Source organism: Eretmochelys imbricata, chromosome 27, assembly GCF_965152235.1.
Source record: "Eretmochelys imbricata isolate rEreImb1 chromosome 27, rEreImb1.hap1, whole genome shotgun sequence".
In the NCBI taxonomy this organism is placed as follows: Eukaryota; Metazoa; Chordata; order Testudines; family Cheloniidae; genus Eretmochelys; species Eretmochelys imbricata.
In genome coordinates this window covers 3,698,300-3,722,482 of record NC_135598.1, presented here as the reverse complement: position 1 = coordinate 3,722,482, position 24,183 = coordinate 3,698,300, and the positions used below count along the sequence as shown (strand labels likewise).

General features: G+C 51.2%; 1 protein-coding gene across 1 annotated transcript in view; it reads right to left on the bottom strand.

Annotated features, from left to right (window-relative positions):
• Positions 1-19,691, bottom strand: part of SMARCD2 (SWI/SNF related BAF chromatin remodeling complex subunit D2) — a 36,167-nt gene extending 16,476 nt beyond the window's left edge. The window contains exons 1-2 of the mRNA XM_077806232.1: positions 19,451-19,691; positions 1,373-1,557 (exon numbers count right to left, since the gene is read on the bottom strand). Of these exons, the coding sequence (XP_077662358.1) occupies positions 1,373-1,557; positions 19,451-19,612 (347 nt within the window). The 5' untranslated portion in view covers positions 19,613-19,691. The remainder of the gene's footprint in view (positions 1-1,372; positions 1,558-19,450) is intronic.
• Between the last annotated feature and the right edge of the window lie 4,492 nt (positions 19,692-24,183).

The window sequence follows — 24,183 nt, the reverse complement described above, 5'->3', positions numbered from 1 at the left end:
CAAGGGAGAGGGCCACACCCAGGAGTTTCTGGACAAAAGTTGTCTCCTGCATGACATCAGGCTCTTGGGGAGCCCTGGCCCATTAGCTCTGCAGCTCATACGGGAGCAGAGCCAGTGCAGTGTAAGCCATGGGGGTCAGAGCGCAATGCCAGACTGGCTAGGGCAAAGCTGCGCACCCCTTAGAGGCCAAGCTCACGCATGAGAAGGGGTCCTTCACTCCCCTTTTCCTCCCCCCAGCCCAGGCGTGGCTCGTGCTGTGGAGATCACAGGAGGCAAACGGAGGACTCCAGAAACAGGAACACTGCCAGTAATCGGCTGCTTTCATGCCCCTCATTCAGCCAGCTGCATTTCCCCATTTATCTAAATTCCACCTCTGCTCAGGAACGTCCCTCAGACGCATAGACCCAGTGAGTTCCCTGAGCAGTTCTCTTCCCCAGATGCCTGCAGCCAGTCTGTGACAGCATGGAAAGCTGCATTGATTCCCAGAGCATGGGAGCTCTGGCCTCATACAGTTACAGCTAGGCTCTGCTAAAGGGAATGCAAAAGTACGGGCTCAGTTTGACCCAGCGATCTGCAAAGCTGGGGTAATGCACCTTCATTCAGGTTTTAAATAACCGGGTCCCAGGGCGCAGCCTCCATTAGACCCAGGAGAACCTGCCCTGGGGCCCCTGAGAAATAATCAACAAACCCGCATGAAAACAGAAACAGAGCGAAGCGACGAACAGCACTGTAAACAACTCAGGATGTGCTGGCACGGCTGCTCACCTCGAAAGGAGGAAGAGGCCAAGTGAACGCTGCGTGCCGGAAAGCTGGCTGCCACAAGGCCATGACTTCGGCTGCAGTGACGCTCCTATCAGCCTCCAGGCCCACAGCAATCCCCAGAGGGCTTCCCTCTGTTCGGCCAGCAGCCTGGCAGGGGCGTGGGGGAGACATTCGAGGCATGAAGCACAGCATACAGCCCTCTCAGGAGAGGTCCATAGCTCCCATTGTGCCTGTGAGCCTGCCAGCACAGTGACACAGCAAGAGCCCCACTCACACCAGCACTGCTTTTGTTGTGGCTTTTTTGGGGGGGGGACGACATGACAGTTCTCAGAGCCCCATCAGAGCCTGTGCAGGGGGTGATGAGCAAGTGACAGACACTGGATCCCCACAGCTCCCCTGCAAGGGCGCTAGCATTCCCCCCACGTTGCAGTTGGGGAAATGGAGGCAGAGGTAGAGCAGTGACGTGCTCCCAGCCCGGAGCCCTGGGCAGAACGGAGTTGGGATGCAGCAGCACAGCCCAGAGCCAGCGCACTAACCAGGACAGAGATGGGGACTTGGGCTCGCCCCGTCCCGAGGTCAGGCAGACCAGCAGCAGCGCAGACGCCCTTACCCTCGCCTTTGGTTTGCCAGGGGTGGCTGCGACTGCGGAGCAAGCAGGCGCTTTCTGAAGGGGTCCATAATGGACTGTGGCATTCCTGGTCGCATCGGAGAGACTGCTCCATAGGGGGGTCCTGAAGGGGATCCCACCTGCAATCCTGCCATGGGCATCCGGCTCCCCGGTGGCATCCCGGGACGCTAGCAGGAGAGAATGAGACACAGTTACCTTGGGCAAGCCTTTGACCCACACGGCCCAGGAGTCTGTGCGCCCAGCGGCTTGAGGCACAGAAGGGAACTCAGAGCAACGCAGATGCGCTCTGAACACGAAGGCATCGGGAGCAGGCACCAAAGAGCCTCTAACACCCCACCCAGCGCACTCACGGGGGGGGTAACGGTGCGGAGCAGGGGGCACAGCCAAAAAGCCACGGTGCAGGGGCAGCTGCACAAGGTGAGGGCTCATCTACATTTGAGTTTTACACGGAGATAACTGTTTGCTAATGGACACACAAGGCTAGACTGCGCTGTGGCGGGAGGTGTGGGGGGCAGGGCTGGGAGTACAGTCACTCACCGAGATGCGGGGGCGGGGGGGGGGAGGAGGGCCGCAGCTCGGCTCCGGCGCAGAGAGAGCCATCACCAAGTTGCAGCATGGGGGCCCAGAGAGATGTCACTTGCTGAGATGGGGGAGCACAGCGGCATCACCTGCTGAGCTGCAGTGTGGAGGGAGGGGCCATGCTGGCTGAGCTGGGGGGAGGGGGAGGGGCACAAAGTGCCATCATGGGTTGAGCTGCAGTTTTTGCTACTCTACAAGCAGGAAAGAGTAACAGAAAATGCAGAAGTGCAAGCCGCAGAGAGCACCCCCCATGCCAACGGACTTGTCAGTACATGGGAAACCCCCTTTGTGAGTCTAGGCAGGTTCCACCACAGGCCTGGCCGCTTTCACTTCTCTCTGGGAGGAGGAGGGGGACACTGGGGCTCAGCACAGAATGAGAGCTCCCTGCTCTGGGGCAGGCCCTCCCTGCTAATGCCTTTGGGACCCATATGCCACCACACCGATTCCCTACAACACGGGAGCAAGGGCACCAAGGGGATGCGCACCCAGAGACCCATATCGTACTCGGCAGCTACTGGTGGGAGGTTCGGGCTCCGGACTGGCCTGGTGCCTGCCCAGTGCTGCAGTGTCTAGGATCAAAGCAGCTGTACAACCTTGACTCAGGGCACACAATGGCCTTCACACAGCTCTGTTTATTAGTGTCATGTGCCCAGAGGTGGTGTGCATGGCTCAGGGCGGGTCCTCTCTCCTGACAGCCCCAGTTCTGGCCCCAGAACCATCATGATGGGGCTGTGCAAGGGAGAATCCAGTTCCCTAATGGCCCACTGGCCCACCGCTTACATGTACCTTGTGACAGACAGTATCTGATTAGGTGACAAAGGCTGCATGGGGGCCAGAGGGGTTTGAGAGACTTTAAATGAGCCTGGACAACACCTCAGGAGGTACAAGCTTGATCCTGTGACCCCTGGCCTAATCTCACGATCCCCCCGGGGATCCAGCAGAGCATTTCTTGGAGGCTGTAAACCCACAACTTCAAGCCTCAACCCTCCTCTCCAGGATCCACCTCCACCCAGAGTCAGGCCCAGATAGCTGCCCTCCCCCCACAGGGACAATCCAGTCTCCAGGGCACCCAGAGCAAACCGGAGCATTACATGCTGGGATCCGCAGTCTCTGCCGCAGCACTGCTGCACTGAACACAAGGCTGTAATTGGCCCCAGGTTACCAACATTAGGCACACCCTTGGGTGCTTGACAAACTGCCGGCGTGGTCGCTGGCTGGCCAACCACCTCAGGGCTCCCTAGTTTGCTTGGTCTGCTTTCCAAGATATCGAGAATGGGCTCCCTATTGCCAAGGCCGTTGTGTGGTTGGGAAAGTCACCAAGCCAGCAGGACAACATTTCATTGCTTCCGGCAGCTCCAGAACATGCCGAGACAGCACCCACTGTTCCCCAGCTGCCTTTGTTCGGGCCCTGCATGTGACAGATTGCGTTGGAGAGCATGGAACAAGCCCACTGATGAAAGACTGACTGAGTTGTTGTGTGGCGAGCGCTCCCTCCAAGGGAGAAGAGCTAGGGGAACTGACTCCATGGAAGAGCCATGTAACGGACGAGCAGCAGTGCTCCCCAGGGGCTCGACAGAAGCAGCTGCCAGGCCTGGTGCATAAGGCCACCCAATGAAACAACAGAGGGGCCTGTTTGGCTGGGCTGGAGAGAAGAGGAGTAGCCGCCTACGGATCTCTGTAATGCACATCACAGCCAGGTTCTGCACAGCTCTACGTGACATTTTAGGTGAACTTAAAGAGCTTGTTTGCATAGAGCCATAACTTCAGCCTGAAGTCGGGTGACGTAGCGAGCATTTGAGAGCCCTAGTTAATAAAGCCTTCTCCAGAACCAGCCTCCTACACACACAGCCAGAGGGGGTGAGACACTGCTTTTAGGAGTAACAGGAGCAGTTCTGTCCCCATGGCTCACACAGCTGTCGACTACTCAGCTGAGTTCACCAGTTAGCATAAAGCCTGGGTTTGGACTGGGGGAACTGGAACTGGTCCCACCAAACTCATCTCCTATAGAAGCCAAAGAGCCATTAAACAGGCACAATTTTTACTCCCTGCTCAGCTGGACTGGATGCAAACTGGTGAGCTACAAGTGAAAGGTTCTGACAGCTGCTAGATATGCTCTGAGGCCCCCAGTTTCTCAACAAGTGCCAACTTCACAGGAGGTCCTATTAAAAACATTTTAAAAGTCCACATTTAAACACGTTAAGGTTGCAGAGTCAGGCACCCAAAGTTAGCAAGTGCCAAGATTAAGGCTGCCCATGCAATCAATCACAATCGCATTTTTCCCCCTGCAGGGGCTGTCAGCATGCTGGAACCCAGGACCTTCAGACCCACAGTACAGACCTCCTCCACTTGAGCTAAAGGAGCAACTAGTAGCAGAAGTAGGCTGTTGCCCAATATGCCATTACTGTTGCACAAATAGTTGTATAATCTACCAGCAAACTGTCATGTTGCCCTCTTGGGGCTGGTCCACAGAAGAGTATCAGAATTCCTACGTTATATAAATAGCTCTAGAATAGAGTATGGCACAGGGTTACAGACAGGATAGACAAGCACATAAATGTGGCATATTCATTCTGAAAGGCACCATGGCAAGCCTTAGTTCTATCTTCCTAGAGACCTGGGCTCTATTCATAGATCTTCCTGAAGTCACCTTGGGCAATCTTTCAGTTACCTCCATTGTGAAGCATGGAGAATTCCAGTCGTCTAGATTTTAACATTTAATTTCAACAATTTCACTTGTCACTGAAAACACAGAACAGAATGAATTCTAAGGGGCAATGCTTGTGTAGAACTTGTACAAAATTAATTCATTTTGCTTCTGATTTCCTTTGTTGGCACCACACAGCAAGCTGAACAATATTCCCAAATGGAGAGCAATCACTGCTACATGCCAACTAGTTCCCTCCACCCACAACTGTCCATGTGGCAGCCCCCACACAGGAGACAGCATCGCATGGCGTGGCACCTGCTCCACAGTACATGGGGTCCGTTTCCTATAGTACCAGAAGGAACCTGCCAGCTGCCACCAGTTTAGTCAGGGACCAGTCAGCAAGGAGATACCTTTGATTACAAGATACTATTGGACAGATGGAGTAGTCCAGTTGGCTAATGAGCAACTAGATTGCTAAATAAACTGTTTATCATTTTACCTGGTAAATGAAATGAAGCTGTTCTGGGGACATATATGGACCTCGTTTGGTGGTTTCCAGCTCCCCCAGTTGGGCCCACTCCTTGCACATTCCCTCACAGCACTGTTGCCACTTTCTCTCTCTGCTCCCTCCCCATATTTCTTATTTTCTCTTCCCTCATCCCACATTTTTTTCCTCTCCTGCCCTGTTAGCTTCCCCTCATTCCCCCAACTTGCTTAAAGGATAGATGCTGCGGAGGATGGAGAGCAGCCAGCTGCTGATGGCTCTGCAGAGCTGGCCACGTGTACTCTTGTGACTGAGGTGGTGCTGTAGGAGCAAAAAGGGCAAGACGCTTGAGCCAGTGGCCCTGTCGTAAAGCGCATCTCTACTCTGATAAGCAACAACGTAAAGATGGCATCGTCAACAGATCCACACACAACCACCAACGCATGCACTGAAATCAGATCTGCTGGCTTTAGTGACACAAATCAGTTTTACTGCCTTTTACTCCGGATTGCCCAACACAGTCAGCAATGGCAGGAATCTATTCCTTCTTGGACATCACCACCACAAAACGTTTCCCTCGTTCCAGTCAGTTCCATTTGCCTGCCCAGCCCAGCCCCCGAGCTCTCTCAGTTCCTTCTTGCCGGCCAGCTCTAATGCAGAGGTAGGAGGACGGGCCGTGGAATGGACATGTGCAACACATCTTGAAGAACAACAGTTACAAAAGGTTAGTAACCGTTTTTTCTTTTCGAGTGATTGCACATGTGCATTCCTCTTTCGGTGACTCACAAGCTGTAATATGGGAGAAGGGATCGGAGTTCATGTACGCACAGACTGGAGTACAACTCGTCCAAATTTAGCATCGTCTCTGAGTAATGGCATAATGGGATGTGAAGGTGTGAACTGAAGACCAGCCACTGCTCTACGAATGTCCTGGTTAGGGACTTGCACAAGGAATGCCATCCTGGCTGCCTGTGATCTTGTGGAATGTATTATCGGTTTACCTGGCACTGAAATGCCTGTCAGGTCATAAACATGAGTGCAGAAAGTTCCAAGATGAAATTCTTTGCAAAGGGAGCAGGAGACCCTTCATTTTATCTGCTATGGCCACAAGTAGTTGGACTGTTTAGTCCTGTCTACGTAGAAGGTCATTGCTCTTCTGACATCTGAGGTGTGCAAACACTGCTCCTCTCTATTGGCCTGTGATTCTGGGTAAAATGTAGGTAAGTAAACTGACAGGTTAATACGAAAATTAGATACCAGTTTAGAGAGACCTCTCGAACAAGGGTGCAAGTATACCTTCTCCTTAAAAAAAGATCGTATAAGGCAGCTCGACCCCCTCCTGGCTGAAGAGAGAGCTACCCAGAAAGCTTTCTGGCTGGGGCTGCAGGGTACGATCCCCAAGACTTTAGAGTGGTCCTCGAGCCCCTCAAGCCATGGAGCTTAGACTCAGTTTGCTGCAAAAACAGCAAAGCCCCTTCCAAGGGCAGGTGCCGTAAAGGCTGTTGGACCCCTTGGGGAAGCCCAGAGGTTTGCAGCCAAGAGCTCGCACGCGTGGCCACTGCAGAAGCCATGGACCGAGCCACCAAGTCCGCTGCCTCCGCACAACCTACCGAAAAGATCTTGCTACAGATTTCCTCTCATCAACTAAGGAGAACTCCCGCCTAGTGTCCTCCAGCTGCATGTCTCTGAACTTTAAAAAGGAGTCCCACATGTTAAAAATCACACTGGCCCAAAAGCATTTGCTGGTTGGCAGTCCTGAGCTGCAACCCCCCCCTAAAATAAGCTTCTCTACCAAACAGATCTAGTTTGTGTGTGTTTTTTGATTTATGGGTCGCCGCTTGCTGCTCCCTTTCATTAGCTGCTGACACCACCAGACAGCCCAGAGAGGTGGATGAGGTATTCAAACCCCTGGGAAGACAAATAGTATTTACGTTTCGCCCTTCTTGAGGTGGGGGAAGGGACAAAGGGGTCTGTCAGAGAGCCTTAACAGGGTCCCTAATTCCTTGTTAATAGGTAAAGCCACACAATGGCCCTGCTGGGGCCAGAATGTCAACAAAGCAATGAGGATTCCGGTACTGGGCTCAGGAACAGGCGGTGCCTGGTGAGCAGGCGTCCCCCACCTCTCTGAGGACACAGAACAGAAGTCTCATGTACGACCTAGAGACTGGTGGGAAACTCCAGTGGTTCCAAAAAGGCCATTGGTCTGGTGGTGGGCCCCAGAGTGGCCACCCCCCTCAACGGGATGGAGAGTAGTGAGAGCAGCTCTGAGGCTGGGAGACACAGGAGCCAACCTCTGATTCAGAGGACAATGACTCTCCCTCCGCTGACGAAGGAGGGGCCGCTCCCGACAGTGCCAAAGACCAATGCCGAGAAGGAGAATGACACAGCACAGCCCATATTGCAGGGATCCCCTTGGATGGTACCAATGGATGTGCAATTTGAGGTAACAGAGGCTGACACGGTACCAAGTGGTGCACCGATGTTGCTAGTGCCCTCCCCGTCTGCTGGTACCAAGAGCATGATCTCCTGCACCACTGGAAATACCAGCATCGAAAGGTTCAGCAGATCTCTTGCTGCTGCAGATGCATCTGGCATAGTCAGTACCGAGACGGTCCTGGGACAGCGCGGTGCGGCAGATGTAGAAGGACTCCCTCAGGCTCTGGACTCGACAGCACCTGCCTTGGTGCTGGAGTCAATGCTTACCAGCTTTGGCAGTGCCAGAGAAGAGGCGTGCTTAGCTCTGGGCTGCCCTCTACTCTTATCCCCATGCCTAGATGACTTTGGTGAAAGCAACCTTCCCCTCTCAGCGGCCTGCCTAGAGGTCTTATACCTCTTCCTAGGCACTGGGGAGGATGAGCAGTGCTGGGACTCAGGCAACTGGGAGGCATCTAACTGATGCCAAGGCACTTGGTGCAGAGTCTGACCTACTGGCCTCTGACAGAGGTCTTAGCATGAGCAAAACTTTACCCTGACTTCTCGGTCTTTCCTTGCCTGAGGCTTAAAGTCTTTGCAGATCTGGCAATGATCCGGAATTTGAGCTTCCCCTAAACACTTCAGGCAGCCTGAGAGTGGGTCACTTAGGGGCATCTGCCTAACCCGAGAGACACGGGGCTTGAAGCCGGTCACTGAGGCATCCCTTGGTAGAGAGTAATGGAAAAACCTTAACTCTGGCCAAAAGAGAAAACTTACACTATTAACTAAGTACTAACACTATAAATCTAGAAAACTCTCTACAATTAATTTACAATGAACATGCAGAGCACTTGCTAAGGCAAGCCAAGCAATTCCAACAACCGTCACCAGCAGTAAGAAGAAACTGAGGAAGCTTGGGAGCAGCTGAGCCCTTTATACTGGCACACAGCAGCTGAGGGGAGTCAAGCCGCACTGACAGGTACCACCAGAGGAAAAGTTTCCAGCGACTGTGTGCAGGGCCCATGCTCACCAAGAATGGAATGGATGTGTGCAACCACTCAAAATAACCTTCATTGTGGTGAAAGAAAAGGGGAATGCCCAACTTGACTTTCAGGATTATCAACAGCAAGAAAATTCACATAGGGCAACTATGTCGATGCAGCCCTAAAGCTGACTGGTGTAGTTTATGCAGGTAATTTTTCTGGCATAAGCATATGACAAGTTTGCCCACGTGAGAGGATGTCACCAATGGCCAGGGCCTAGCCTGGCCAAGTCTCTGCCAGCCAGAGTGCAATGGTTCTGCAGTATCCCCAACTCCTAATCTCATCACTGGCTATTCCTCTCACATACACACTCTAAAGCAGTGGTTCTCAACCCAGGGATCCGGGACCACCTGTGGGTCTGCAAAGCATGACTGGTGTGAGACTTGCTAGGGCCCAGAGCACAAAGCCAAAGCCCTATCACACAGGACTGCAGCCCAGGGCCCCGACCCTGCCACATGGGGCTGAAGCCTAAGCAATTTAGCTTTGCGGGACCCTGGGCAATTGCCCAGCTTGCTACCCCCTAACAATGGTCCTGGCTTTTATATACAGAAAAATGGTTGCTGTGGCACAGCTGGGCCGGGGGGGGTGGGGTTTATAGCATGTTGGGGGGAGTGGGGGCGCTGAGAAAGAAAAAGGTTGAGAACCCTGCTCTGAAGTAAGCGCCCCCTGACTGTCACTCTTGGGATGCGTCCACCTCACCCCTAGCTTTGGTCGCTGTGCTGTTTTATTTGGTCAGATTTCTGAAGCTTGGGCAGGAAAAGGAGATCTCTTTGGGGAGGGACTTGGAGGAGCCTGGAGTCAGCTCAGAGGGTGTGTCTGAAAGCGTGCCATGAGTGATAACATCCTGTATGAAGATTTCTTGAAGCTGACCTGGCATGGGGAAGCCTGCAGAGACCACATGGCTCCAGTGGGGAGAAGAGAAGCCTCATGTTTGTAAATGAAGTGTCAGCACCATGACAAATGATGCTCTTTGATGCTTGACTTTGGCATCACCTCCACTAGTGCTTGAGCAGTCTTCACCCACAGCTCAGATTTAGCCCTTTGACCTGGCAACACATCACAGAATTGGGTTCAATCCATTGCGTGAGAGGAACTGGAAAAGTGGAATCACACAAGCAGATTCCCCATGTCCTTGTTTACCCTTGCAGCCTTGTTAAACAGCTGCTTAGAGAATCCTCTCAAGGACAAAGTGAAGCCCCTACTGGTTTGAGTTCTACCAGCAGTATCCATGGTACTGGCTTGTGTGTGTTACAGCCAGCATCATCAAAGCGAGTCCCAGCTCTTAGAACATAATGCCCATCCTGACTGGGGTCTGCAAGGGTCTCCATTCTCCACAGGCCTCTGCGGTCCTCGATCAGTGACTCTGCCACCTAGATCTCCTCACATTACTCCAGCTGATGGGCTAAGCTAAGGGCAAAGCTTGGAAGTTACATTCCAAGGAAGATGTTGCCAACAGAGAATGAGGGGAGCCATTTGAAGTGGGATAGAAAATTTTTGTTTCTATTCCCTCCCGAAGCTGAAAGCATGGACGGAGTGGTCTACAGTTGAGTGGTTCATTCCAGATCAATGCATAGGCCTCTTGGGAGCCCTGCTTGGAGTCAGCTTCCCTCAGAAGTAACATGAGTTTGGAATGCTTCCTGATGAATATTTGCCTGCATGACAGAAACCTACATGCCTGCCAAGGGCTCCTCTCGAGAAGCGGGAGTCCAGGAATTGGAGACGCTGCAAGTAGGGAAAAGAAGGGGAGAAAGAAGGCTCTCTGCTCCTCGTGCTGCCCTTCTTAGGTCAGTGGAAGTGCTCCTGGTGAGGACATGCACCACCGACCCAAGGAGGTTAGTGTGGACATGTACCACTGCAGTAATTAATGCAATGGCTGTAAGTCGACCTAACAAAGGGCAACTTATCTTTGTGATGTAGACATAGCCTGAGTCACACACTGTTAACAGAAACAGAGTGATTCAGAAAGTAATGGGAAGAGATACTCTCTAATTCTTTGTTCTTCTTTATCCCAATGTAATGGCTCTTCTCTACAACTTAACATTAAGGAGCAATACTCCCCTCAGTGCCCAGGGCTCAGGAAAGGATGATCCAAAAGACCTCATCTGTCTAATGAAAATGAGGAGTGGTGCCACTAGGATGCAATATCAAGTACTCGCAAAAAACACATGCACAGAGAGCACTTCCAAGGCAGGTAGTGGGCAGGGCACATGCTTGAAAGTTGTAGGAAATCAACTGTGACTGAAACAGACAGGTTGCTGCCACAGGGGCAGGTCCATGGGACGCCTGGTGCAGATCAGAATATGTTCCTTGCTCTGGTTTGCATTTCAGGGTCCTACAGGCCATAGTTACTGTCACTATCCGTCAGTTCCCAAAACTGAATCTAGTGTAGCCTTTAAGAACAAAGAGCAAATGGGGCTTTCCTGACATGCCAGAAGCATGTGATCCAACTTCGTACACACTGACATTTATGGAGAGAGCCACATGTATTCTTGCTCGGGGCTTTGGAAGCAAGGCCTGGATGGATGCCCAGTGAAGGCAATTCCTGCATGTTCCTCCAGAATCCCCATAAGCCAAACAGCAATGTTTACCATTCTGACATGCAAAACAAACCCTGTTCAAACAGGATTTCAGCTCAGCTTTCAGGCTGATGCGAGCGATGCCTTGGATTTTGAAGCTACATTTTCCATGCTGCAGATGGGCCCAACCCCCACGTGGCACTCTGAGTCCATGGCTGTTTCACTTCCCCTCGACTCAGTTTGCCAGTCTGTAGAACAGGAATAATACCTGCCCCACAGGGACATCAGGAAGCTCAGTTTGTTCAAGGGCATTGAAATCTTCAAACAGAAGGTATCAGAGGAAGGCAATATTAAGATGTTGCCTGGTCTCCTGGAAATCCCAGTACAGACTTCTCCCCTAGCAAGACTACAGCTGTGTAAGGAGACTGCTGTGGGTTCAGGACTTGCATTACTGGAGATTAGTCGTATTTTATTACGAAAGGAACTCCAGGAGTCGGGCTATTCCTGTGCTAAAAACTGAAGGGTAGTGAATAAAAGGGGCTGGGAACAAAGCAATGGCCAGAACTACGGAGCAGAATTTAGTCACGTGCTGGCGATGTGACCCAGCTGCGATATTTGAGTCCAGACAGATTTGCTTGCAAAGCCACAGATGTTACAGGTCAGAGGATTCTGCCTTCAACTCAATCTAGACATGAAACAATGTTTGTGCCAGAACCCACAATGGCAGCTTTACTGCTCGGTGCTACCGCAAGGTCCCAGTGAGAGAATGGGGGAGACCGAGGGAAGGGAGAGAAACAAGTCAGTTTATGCTGCACATTAGGGTCCATTTAATACGAGTAAAAAAAAAATCCATTTCTGACATTCTGCTCCCCCAGCGCACTGTACAAACGGATGCACGACTTATAACCTGAGACTTCTGCACCTGCCATTGAAACACACCAGGCTAGACCCAAGCCATCCTTCATGTAAAGCATCACAGAAGAAGACAGACTCACACACTTCATGTTCTCAGACAGGCAGAAGGAAGAGACAAACTGAGACGGCACAGTAAAAAGTAAATGCAACAGTGAAAACATCACAAGCAAATCCGAGAAAGGAAGGAGACAGCAAAGGGGGAAGAGAAAAATTACTGGAATTTAATCTATCAGAGGATAGCCGTGTTAGTCTGTATCCACAAAAACAAGGAGGAGTCCGGTGGTACCTTAAAAACTAACAGATGTATTTGGGCATAAGCTTTTGTGAGTAAAAAACCCACTTCATAGTTTTGTGGAATTAAATCTGTAGCACAAGCATTAAGGCAAAATGAAATAAGGAGAAAGGAGTAAGATTCTCACCAAAAAGAGAATACTGAGAAGACTAGCTTTCTACTCCACAGGCCACAGTTAACAGCAGCATGAGAAGGAGCACTAAGTTCCCACAGGAAGCTCAGAAGGGAAACAGATCACTGAACTGGCCCTCCAAAAGGCTGGACTGGTAAGGACTGCCCTCTCCAGACCATGGCTAAGGAAAGGAAGACTACAGAAAAGAGAGGAGTTGAGGGGATATCTGCAGAAAGTGGGGGGCTTCTCAAGAGAGGCAGCAGAGAGAACTGGTGATGGGTGGAGCGGAAGCCTCAGACAGCAAGTTTCACAGAGATTTTACATCTAGATTAACTCCAGTCTCACAACCGCAGGTGCTTTCCTCTTGGGGGCGAAGGGCTGGGTATGACCCAACTGGTGCCTCTCCCTGCCTCCCTCCTCAAAAGGAAAGCAGATGATTGAAGTGACAATACAGAATTCAACTCAGATGTATAATCTCTCTGATGAAACCTGCTCTCTAAAACCACTGCCATTCAGGAAAGGAAGGGTTACACACCAGTGTAACAGCACATCCATGGAGCTGTTTTTAAAGGGCAGATATTCCCTTGCTTGGCTAGAACCCTAGTCCAGGTCATTTGCTCTCATCTTGACTCCTAGCAACCCTGATCCCTTCTCAGATTCATTCAAAATGCTGCTGTTGCTGAAATCTTCTTGGCCTGGCACTTTGTCCATGACACCCCACTTTGAGTCCCTCCACTGGATCAGTCTTCTCTACTGCAGACAAGTGACCTGGTGCAGATTCATATTAAAAACTCCAGTGAAATATATAAACTGGATAATATAGCTTAGATAATCATGTATTCCTATTACCGATACTCCCTTCACTGTGCATTACACCCACTAAATAGCATACCAGTGAGACTGCAAGCTCTCTGGGGCAGGGACTGCCTCACTGTGTGTATAGCACAATGGGGCCTCCGCGTGCTACTGCAATACAAACAAACAACCTTATTTCAAATAGCCTCTGAACACCTTGGAAAGAAGCTCTCTCTCATTCAGCAAATACTGATCAAACCATTTCTAATGGAACATGTACCTTTCTGTTCTCTTATTTCTATTCTGGCATAACATTAGTACACGAGAGAGTTAATTTATAGGGCAGAGCCACTCGGGGCATAAATAATAGGTGCTACATAAAAGAACTGAAAGCCACTGCATCAAAGCTAGCTCTTTCTTCACCAGAATACAACCATTTTCACATGGTCAGATAGCTTAGGCCCAACACTAGATCTGTGCCCTTGCACATGAAGGGTGCCCTAATTTTGACTGAATTAAACCATCACCTAATTTGCATTAAAGAGCACAAATGGCACTTGGGTCCCTGTGTGATCAAGATGGAGCATTTCATCCTGGGACTCAGCCTCTAAATGGCTGCATTTCCACCTTCGAGGTGAAAAGCACAACAGAAATGCTGCAATTAAATTCCTCCTCCTCACCGGTTCCTCAGACCACACCACTCCCTTATTGGAATCCCTTTGAGAGCTTCCCTTGCCAGCTGCAACAAGCTCAGGCGTCACCTCCTCACTATCAAGACTCTGCCTGTCTCCAGGCTTGTCTTTCTTCTACTCACCAGTTGTCTTCACTCTAACCAAGCCTCCCCTTTTGTAGCCAGTTTTCTGTCTGACTCCTTCTATGCTTAGGACAGACTTCTCCCCATGATCGAACAGTCCTCAGCACCACTGCTCACACCCTTCCCTCAAAACCGCTTCTGCTAAGCCCTACAGCAGTGACCTCTGCCAGGGCCCTGCACTGCCTGGAACTCCTCTGGACACTCATGTGTCAGAATTAGCTGGCAGGCTCATCGGGGGCACTGACCTGGTCTCCTCATTCTGTACTGTGCCAAGCACCTTGGCAAAGCTTGAATAATCGTCCATTTTCTGATCCTCTTACTCAACCCCCTTTGTTTTCCAAACTCAACTGCTGAGTGCCATGCAAAGGACCAGGGTCTGGCTATTCTGGAAACACCAGTAACTAGCCACCAAATTAGAAGACTCTGGTGCCACTAATACATGGAGGATTAACAGAGACAAAGCCCCCTGATGCCGAGACGAGCCACCTGCTTAAACTCCCTGCTCGAGTTGTTAACGAAACAGCCAAGTGACACACAAGGATGTAGAAGGTTTAATATATCATGTTAGTAATCCACCAATTAAAGAGCCCCTGAGTACTCCCTGGCACAGACCCGAGTCACTGATGGTTACTGTGTCCCTCAGAGCCTGAACTGTGGAGTAAGTCCCCAACTAAACCAAGGCACACCAGGTCTGAATCTAATGTGTCCATAGGGCCTACACCAGCGTTCTCCAGGTGCGCAGAACAGACGGCAGCAGCTTTGCAAGGCACGTACCCCCTCTGATCTAGTGCTGTGAGGCACCAGTGAGGAGCAGTCATGGAAGTGAAGGGCTGATAGTACTGTCTACAGCTAGCCAGCGTGGAGACAGTATGTAGCCTCCCACCTCCCCCATGGCTCTATTAATGCATCCCAATCATGACCCACAGCACCCCTTGTTACCCCAGCCCTAAATCTCAGCAAACCCTTGTCAGCATACCTCTGTCCTGCCCTATGGCATCTTCCACAAATTTAAGATGTGGGTCTTTATTGACTAGTTTACTGACACTATCTTAGCATCTCCACATACTCTACACCAGACAGACAGAACAGTATGCAAAGATGCTAGGACTGGAGCATTGTGGGTGATACTGTTGAAAGGAAAGCACAAGTTACAGAATATTAGTATGGTCAAGAGTTGGGACCCTAGTGGGTTAATGCTCAGAGTTTTGTATATTATCTTGATTTGAGATTTCCTCGTTTTCTGGTGTTTGAGGGAATAACTTGAACAGCTTTAACTCTATGTTAATGACATTTTCAATGTGGAAATTTCCTAGGCTGGGGGATGTGTTGTTTTTTAATTTGTGGATATAAATGGGGGTGGGCTGTTGACATGGAAGTGGAGACTAGCAGAGGGGTTGAAGATGGGCTAGCTGGAGAGTGTAGAACAATCCGGTCTCCTCCATTTAAACACTTTGCTTGCCCGGCAGAGAGCATTACCCAACCCTTCAGCCTGCAAGAGCCTAGCAGCATGAACAGCTTTGCACGCTGAGGGCAGAGAGTTTGAGTGTCAGTTATAATATTACACTCCTCACAAAGAACGCCTTAGACAGCAGACAGAATTGTTTCACTGACTCCCAAACTTCCCTAGCTCTGCTCACTGGCCAGCTCCACTCCAGAGACCAGTGTCCATTCCCTGCTTCAGATACGAAGCAGGAACCTTCTCCCTCCCCCCTCCATTATTTTCCCACTATCTGTCCAACTTTCTTCAGGTAAACTATATGCAGGAAATCTAAAATTTGGGCACAGCTGTTATACCTGCAAAACATACGCATTAATATTGACTTACATGAGAATGCTGCAAAAGGGGAAACGGAAAACAGGGGAACTGGAGAAGCTTCAGTAGAAAACACCATTGTCACCTGAGGTGGTTCACACTTAGCTGTCTTCAGAATGGGCTGGCTTTCACACAAACAGAATGACCATCCCACAAACCCCAAGTGAATCTCAGGGCTGCCCCTGATATGGAGTCATGTGCAGCAGTTCCTGCTGGCTGTTTACAACAGACCCAGGCCATCATCCTATGTTGCTGACACAGAGAGCGTTTGCACAGCAACACTATAAGTGAGTCAGCGTTCATCTGCTAACATCGTTTTTCATGGACTTTAAGTGGCTAAAAGCCATTGAGAACCAGGGAAAAGGCGGCGCAAACAGAGGCTGTATAGGGGATAAATCTGCAACAGCACCTGGACAAAGCTTCTTTAACACACTGATCACATGCTAGAAGATTTCAATGGAATAAAATTCTCAGTTGACAATATGGAGCCTGTGATATCACCCTGCATTGTGACAATTGCTGTCCTAAGGAGGAGATGTTAATCCGGGAACCAAGTCTGGTATGTGTTAGAGATCCCATAGCACTTTTTGGAAACTGTATAGGGAAGGAGAGTCTTGTACTAAGACACAGGGAAGGGAATCAGGATTCTATTCCCAGCTCTCCCACTGGCTTGCCATCTAACCGTAGCCAAGCAATTCAGGCCAACATTATCTAAGTAGGTTCTAACATCCAAAGCTGCACACAGAGGGGCTGCTTGCTGGCCTACTGCACATCCATGATCCAACTCACCACCTCAGAAGAGGTAAAGCAGCAAGTGGGCTGCCAAATAGCCAAATCAAGCCCCAAAGTGTTACCTCCTCTCAGCACCTGGGAAAGCGGATAGGGCTGTTTGATGCAATCGGTTTGGAGAGGTGGGCAGGGGGGAGAGAAGAAGAGAGATGTTGGCTGGATTCTAGCACATTCCTATTCAGTACTACAGCTACCCATAGATATTATGCACACACTCCCCTACAAGACCCCAAAAAAGCGACCCCATTCTCCACCCCACCCCTCTGCCAACAGGCTTTTTATCACCTCCACAGAACAGCCTCAGAGCGTATGTCTACACCGCAGCTGGAAGCGTGCCTCCCAGCCCGGGTAGACAGATATGAGAGAGACAGAGCTAGCAAGCGAGAAGAATCACTGTGGATGCTGCACCACAGGCTGGCCACACAAGTACAAGCTTGCTCAACTCCCCAGGTCAGTACTGGAGTGGCTAGCCCGTACCGTCACCCGAGCCACAGCTATTTTCAGCATGCTAGCTTGAGCGGAGCTAGCATGTGTCTGTCTACCCAGGCTGGATGGGAGGCATGTTTCCAGCTGCAGTGCACATACCCTAAGAGTCTAGTTCATAGAATATCAGGGTTGGAAGGGACCTCAGGAGGTCATCTAGTCCAACCCCCTGCTCAAAGCAGGACCAATCCCCAACTAAATCATTTTTAGCAGACCCTTGTACAGGGAACCCGGTCACGGCACCAAAACAACAAAGAAAAGAATTGATTAGGAGTCTGTCTCTTGTCCTGTAATTTTCTAATGACTCTCGCGCACAAATCCCTTACCCAAATATACACAATGCTGTTTTAGGCACCATAAAAGCCATCAAGCTTCTGGTCAATATCATCCAGTTACCTTTCAAGTAGAAGCTACCATCTCTATTTTATCCTCTCCAAAACAAAATAACACCCCCAAGTGACAGCTCCTACCAGGAGACACCCCACCCCAAGCCATCTGAAAAGGATTTCAGTCAAATTCAGAAACAGAAAGTGAAGCATGAGCTCATTCCCATGAGTCCCTGAGGGGGGAGCCACATATCTCTCCCAAGTACCCCACTGCTTCAGAGAGCAGGGTGTCCATAAGTAGGACTGCTTCCGCCATTTCTTTTTAAACTAGTAAATGGAATGATCACATCCAACCCAATGGTAAATCCACCCCTAGGGCAAGATCTCCAAGCCTCAGGACCCAATAAGCAAAGTTACAGACTCTTCTTCAGTTGACATCTTAGGCCCCTTTCCCTACTTCTTCCAAATTATGTTGTGGAATAAGAGCCAGATCAGAGGAGCTGGAATTAATGTAGTGTAACCATTGCCCACTTGATCCCGGGTTACTGCTGCACACTCTGTTTTAATTAGACCCTGGCTGCTGCTAGATGCACAGGCAGAAGCGGGGTCCACGAGCAGGTTTTTCCATCTGTGCCTGGCATGACAAGCGTGACTTTTTTTAGATGCAGACTTTGCTGCCATGACCCAGTGTTACCTAGCGCAACGTGCTCTGTGTGGGGCAACGTTCTGAGAGCACTTGGAAACTGAGGCAGGTGGCCACTTTGTAAAGTTGACCATACCCAATGCCATCACGGTTTAAGGACTTCGGACTAATAGTTTTGATAGCTGCTTTTAACTACCTGAAAGGTGGATCCAAAGAGGATGGCTCTAGACTGTTCTCAGTGATAGCAGATGACAGAACAAGGAGTAATGGTCTCAAGTTGCAGTGGGGGAGATTTAGGTTGGATATTAGGAAAAACTTTTTCACTAGGAGCGTGGTGAAACACTGGAATGGGTTACCTAGGGAGGTGGTGGAATCCCCTTCCTTAGAAGTTTTTAAGGTCAGGCTTGACAAAGCCCTGGCTGGGATGATTTAGTTAGGATTGGCCCTGCTCTGGGCAGGTGGTTGGACTAGATGACCTCCAAAGGTCCCTTCCAACTCCGTTATTCTATTACTGCTGCACTGAACAGTGTGAGACCTAGTTACCCGAGAGGCTGCCGTGCCACTGGGCCACTGCCGCAGCTCCAGTCAGGAGAGGTACTCCAGCTGGTGGAGAGCCCAATTCCATCAGGGCACTGGACTGGAAATCATTTCCTCCCTTGGGCCAGAGCTTGGATCCTGGGGGAGGGGTGCAGGGTGCGCAGGGGCAAATTGGAAGGATGGTGTTTAGCTACATATGGCTCTAGGAAACTTGCCATGGCAGGGGAGCGGGCGGGGCTTCCTGGGGCTGCCACCGCCCTCCTCCTGTCCAGCACCACATGGCACCTACTCTCCCCACACACCCCCTGGTCCCCCCAGTGCCCTCCCCGCAACACACACACAGTCCCCTCCACACACAGACCCCGCCCAGTGCCCTCCTCCCCACACCCACTCCTGGGCCCAACACAGCTCCTCCCCCCACACACCTGGGCCCCCAGTGCCTCCAGTCCTCCACAGTACCCACACACCCCAAACCCCCCAGTGCCCTCCCCCACATCTCCAGACCCCCCCAGTGCCCTCCCTCAGCCCCCCCCACCCCAAACCCCCCAGTGCCCTCCCCCACACCCCCAGACTCCCCAGTGCCCTTCCTCAGCTCCCCCACACACCCCAAACCCCCCAGTGCCCTCCCTACACACCCCAAACCCCCCAGTGCCCTCCCTCAGCCCCCCACACACCCCAGACCCCCCCAGTGCCCTCCCTCAGCCCCCCCACACCCCAAACCCCCCAGTGCCCTCCCCCACATCCCCAGACCCCCCAGTGCCCTCCCTCATGTCCCCCCACACCCCAGACCCCCCAGTGCCCTCCCTCAGCCCCCCCCCACACCCCAAACCCCCCAGTGCCCTCCCGCCCGGCGCCCGCACCTGGTACTGGACGACAGCGGGCCCCATGGGCCGGTATCCAGCGGCCCCCGCTCCGGCCGGGCTCGCGCCCCGCATGAGGCCGGGCCCCTGGGCGGAAGGGGGCGGCGCGGCCCCGGGGGCGGGGGTCAGGGGGCTGAGCGGGAACGCGCCGCGGCCGGACATCGGCTCCGCGGCCCCGCGGCCCGCCTGTTTACTAGGAAGCGGCGGCGGCGGCTCCCAGGGCGAGACACCGCGCGGCACCCAGAGCCCCGCCTCCTGGCCCCGCCCCCACCCAGAGCCCCGCCTCCCGGGTCCTTGGCCCCGCCCCCACCCAGAGCCCCGCCTCCGGGGCCCTGGGACCCGCCCCCACCCAGAGCCCTGCCTCCTCCCGGCCCCGCCCCCACCCAGAGCCCCGCCCCCTGCTCTCTCTGGGCCCCGCCTCTGAGCTTCAAGCCCCGCCCCCCCAGCCCCTGAGCCCATTGGGAGTGGGAGTTGCCTGCTGCCTGAGGGTGTGCGCTGGGCGCTGTAGCAGCCGCTGAGAGGGCAGCGGCCGCCCTGGGCTCGGTGCAGGGGCCTGGCCCGGAGCAGGCGGGTGGGGCTCAGACTGTGGGACCGAGGGCCAGGCTCCGCTGGGCTGATTTGCTGCTTTACCTGTAATTAAAGCAACGTGTGTGTGTGTCTGTACCTACACACACCCTGACACCCATGTGTGTACGCCTGTACCCCACCCGCCTCAGTATACACTCGTGTATGTCAGTACCCCCACCCCCTCCATCACCCACATGTGTGCGCCTGTACCTATGTACATCCAACGGGCATGCATGTGCGCCTGTACCTACACGCACACCCTGACATCTGCATGTCTACGCCTGTACCTACACACACCCGCAAAGCACGTGTGCACCTGCACCTACACACACTCTGATATCTGTGCACGTACACCCATGCCTATGCACACCTCAATTTGTAGGCATGTGTGCCTGTACCTACACACAACCCCTCAGTGCATGTTTGCCTGTTCCTGCACAACCTGACATGCATGAATGTACGCCTACAACCCCATACCCTCCAACACCCATACAGGTATGCCTGTACCGATGCATACCCCAACAACCCCACATGCACCTATAACCATGCACACCCGACATCTGTGCATCTGCACCCATACACACACCATGACCTGCATGTATGTACATCTGTACCTCAGTGCATAGTGAGGCTTTTGATACTGTCTCGCATAACTTTCTCATCAGCAAACTGGGGAAATGCAACCTAGATGGAGCTACGATAAGGTGGGTGCAAAACTGGCTGGAAAATCATTCCCAGAGAGTAGTTATCAGTGGTTCACAGTCATGCTGGAAGGGCATAATGAGTGGGGTCCCGCAGGGATCAGTTCTGGGTCGGTTCTGTTCAACATCTTCATCAATGATTTAGATAATGGCATAGAGAGTACACTTATACAGTTTGCAGACAATACCAAGCTGGGAGGGTTGCAAACGGTTTGGAGGATAGGATTAAAATTCAAAATGATCTGGACAAACTGGAGAAATGGTCTGAAGTAAATAGGATGAAATTCAATAAGGACAAATGCAAAGTACTCCACTTAGGAAGGAACAATCAGTTGCACACATACACAATGGGAAAGGAGTACTGCGGAAAGGGATCTGGGGAAGTGGATCACAAGCTAAATATGAAAAAAGAAAAGGAGGACTTGTGGCACCTTAGAAACTAACCAATTTATTTGAGCATAAGCTTTCGTGAGCTACGATGAAGTGAGCTGTAGCTCATGAAAGCTCATGCTCAAATAAATTGGTTAGTCTCTAAGGTGTCACAAGTCCTCCTTTTCTTTTTGCGAATACAGACTAACACAGCTGTTACTCTGAAAGCTAAATATGAGTCAACAGTGTAACACTGTTGCAAAAAAAAGCAAACATCATTCTGGGATGTATTAGCAGGAGTGTTGTAAACAAGACACGAGAAGTAATTCTTCAGCTCTACTCCACTCTGATTAGGCCTCAACTGGAGTCTTGTGTCCAGTTGTGGGTGCCACATTTCAGGAAAGATGTGGACAAATTGGAGAAAGTCCAGAGAAGAGCAACAAAAATGATTAAAGGTCTAGAAAACATGACCTATGAGAGAAACTGAAAAAATTGGGTTTGTTTAGTCTGGAGAAGAGAAGACTGAGGAGACATGATAACAGTTTTCAAGTACATAAAAGGTTGGTACAAGAAGGAATTGTTCTTCTTAACCTCTGAGGACAGGACAATAAGCAATGGGCTTAAATTGCAGCAGGGGAGGTTTAGGTTGGACATTAGAAAAAATTTCCTAACTGTCAAGGTGGTTAAGCACGGGAATAAATTGCCCAGGGAGGTGGTGGAATCTCCACCATTGGGGGATTTTAAGAGCAAGTTGGACAAACACCTGTTAGGGGTGATCGAGATCAGTGCTTCTCGTGCTATCTGATGTGGGGGACCGGCAATTTTCTTTTCCAATGTGCACACAGACCGGCAGCCGATGGCTCGCAGACCGGCACCGGTCCATGGACCACCACTTTGAGTAGCACTGGCCTAGATAATACTTAGTCCTACCTTGAGTGCAGGGGACTAGACTAGATGACCTCTCGAGGTCCCTTCCAGTTCTGTGATTCTATGTACACATGTACCTACACACACCCTGACACGCATGTATGTATGCCTGTACCTACACGTGTCCCAGGTGAGTCCCACTGCACCCCCACAGGCCCAAACATCCATGCCTGTACCAACACACATGCCCCAACATGCGTACATGTACACCTGTACCCCCCACATCCTGACAAGCATCTATGCCTGTACCCCCGACACGTGAACACCCACCCATGTACACCCGTACCCCCCACATCCCAATGCATACACATACCCACGTGTACCCCACACACCCCAACACCCCCACACGTACACACCCGACACCCATGCGTGCACACCTGTACTCGCCCTCATACCCTTACACCCATGTGTGCACACCCATACACACAAACCCCAGCACTCACGTACACACACTCATACCCATGCATACACCCCAACACCCATGTGCATACACCGATACCCCTGCACACACTCCAATACATATGTGCACACACTCCTACCCATCCATACACCCCCTGACACCCACATTCACACACCTGTAGCCATGTGCACACCCCAACACCCACATGTGCACACCCCAACCAGACACACCCCGCCACATACCCCCACCCCCTGACATCCCCACATGCGCAACTGTACCCATGCACACACCCCATGCACACCTGCACCCATGCACACACCCCATGCACACCTGCACCCATACACACCCTGACACCCATACGTGCGCACACATGCACATACGTTCTGACACACACACGTTCCCTCACACACACCCTGTACACATACCCCCATATGAACACACACCCAACCTCCCCTACACCCTCCATGTATGTACCAACACACACACGTGGCCCCCCCATGCCCATCTGCATGTATGTGTGTGCACTTACACAGTATAATAGTCCTTATAGCCGTGTAGTTCATTCTGGTTCAGGAAGTTAAATAAGCTACGTCAATATAAGTCATCTTTCTATGGGCACAACTGCATCTAACTAAGGTTTGGATCCATATAACTATACCGATAAAAAAAAGTCACACTCCTGCCTGCCTTGGTTACACCAGAGTAACTGTTCTGGTGCAGACCAGGCCTCAGGGACTCCTGGTGCTATTCCATTAGCTTCAAAGATGTTACACCGGGGATGAACATAGGGGTTTGCATCCATTTTACGCAGCTCGTTTCTCTTCTGGAGCTAGGTGAACTGGTGAAGCTGTAACATCATGGAGTGATAGATGCTGGTCCCTACAATACAGCAACCATTAGCTGTCTTCTGTCTTGTTCTGCCACCATGTGGCCATTCTACTTCCTTTCATTCATTTTAAGCTCACTGTCTCCCCACTCCACCTCCGTTATTAGGCTCTGATTCCCTCAGTCCGATCAGACAGTTTCTTGCTCCTTGACTGCTGGGCTTGTTTGACTAAATCCAGGGAGCTGGACAGACTTTGGAGTAAAAAGAAAAGGAGTCCTTGTGGCACCTTAGAGACTAACCAATTTATTTGAGCATGAGCTTTCGTGAGCTACAGCTCACTTCATCAGATGCATACCGTGGAAACTGCAGCAGACTTTATATATACACAGAGAATATGAAACAATACCTCCTCCCACCCCACTGTCCTGCTGGTAATAGCTTATCTAAAGTGAGCATCAGGTTAGGCCATTTCCAGCACAAATCCAGGTTTTCTCACCCTCCACCCCCCCACACAAATTCACTCTCCTGCTGGTGATAGCCCATCCAAAGTGACAACTCTTTACACAATGTGCATGATAATGAAGTCAGGCCATTTCCTGCACAAATCCAGGTTCTCTCACTCCCTCACCCCCCTCCAAAAACCCACCCCCATACACTCACAGACTCACTCTCCTGCACTCACTTTAGATAAGATGCTCACTTTAGATAAGCTATTACCAGCAGGACAGTGGGGTGGGAGGAGGTATTGTTTCATATTCTCTGTGTATATATAAAGTCTGCTGCAGTTTCCACGGTATGCATCTGATGAAGTGAGCTGTAGCTCACGAAAGCTCATGCTCAAATAAATTGGTTAGTCTCTAAGGTGCCACAAGGACTCCTTTTCTTTTTGCGAATACAGACTAACACGGCTGTTACTCTGAAACCAGACTTTGGAGTGAAGCTT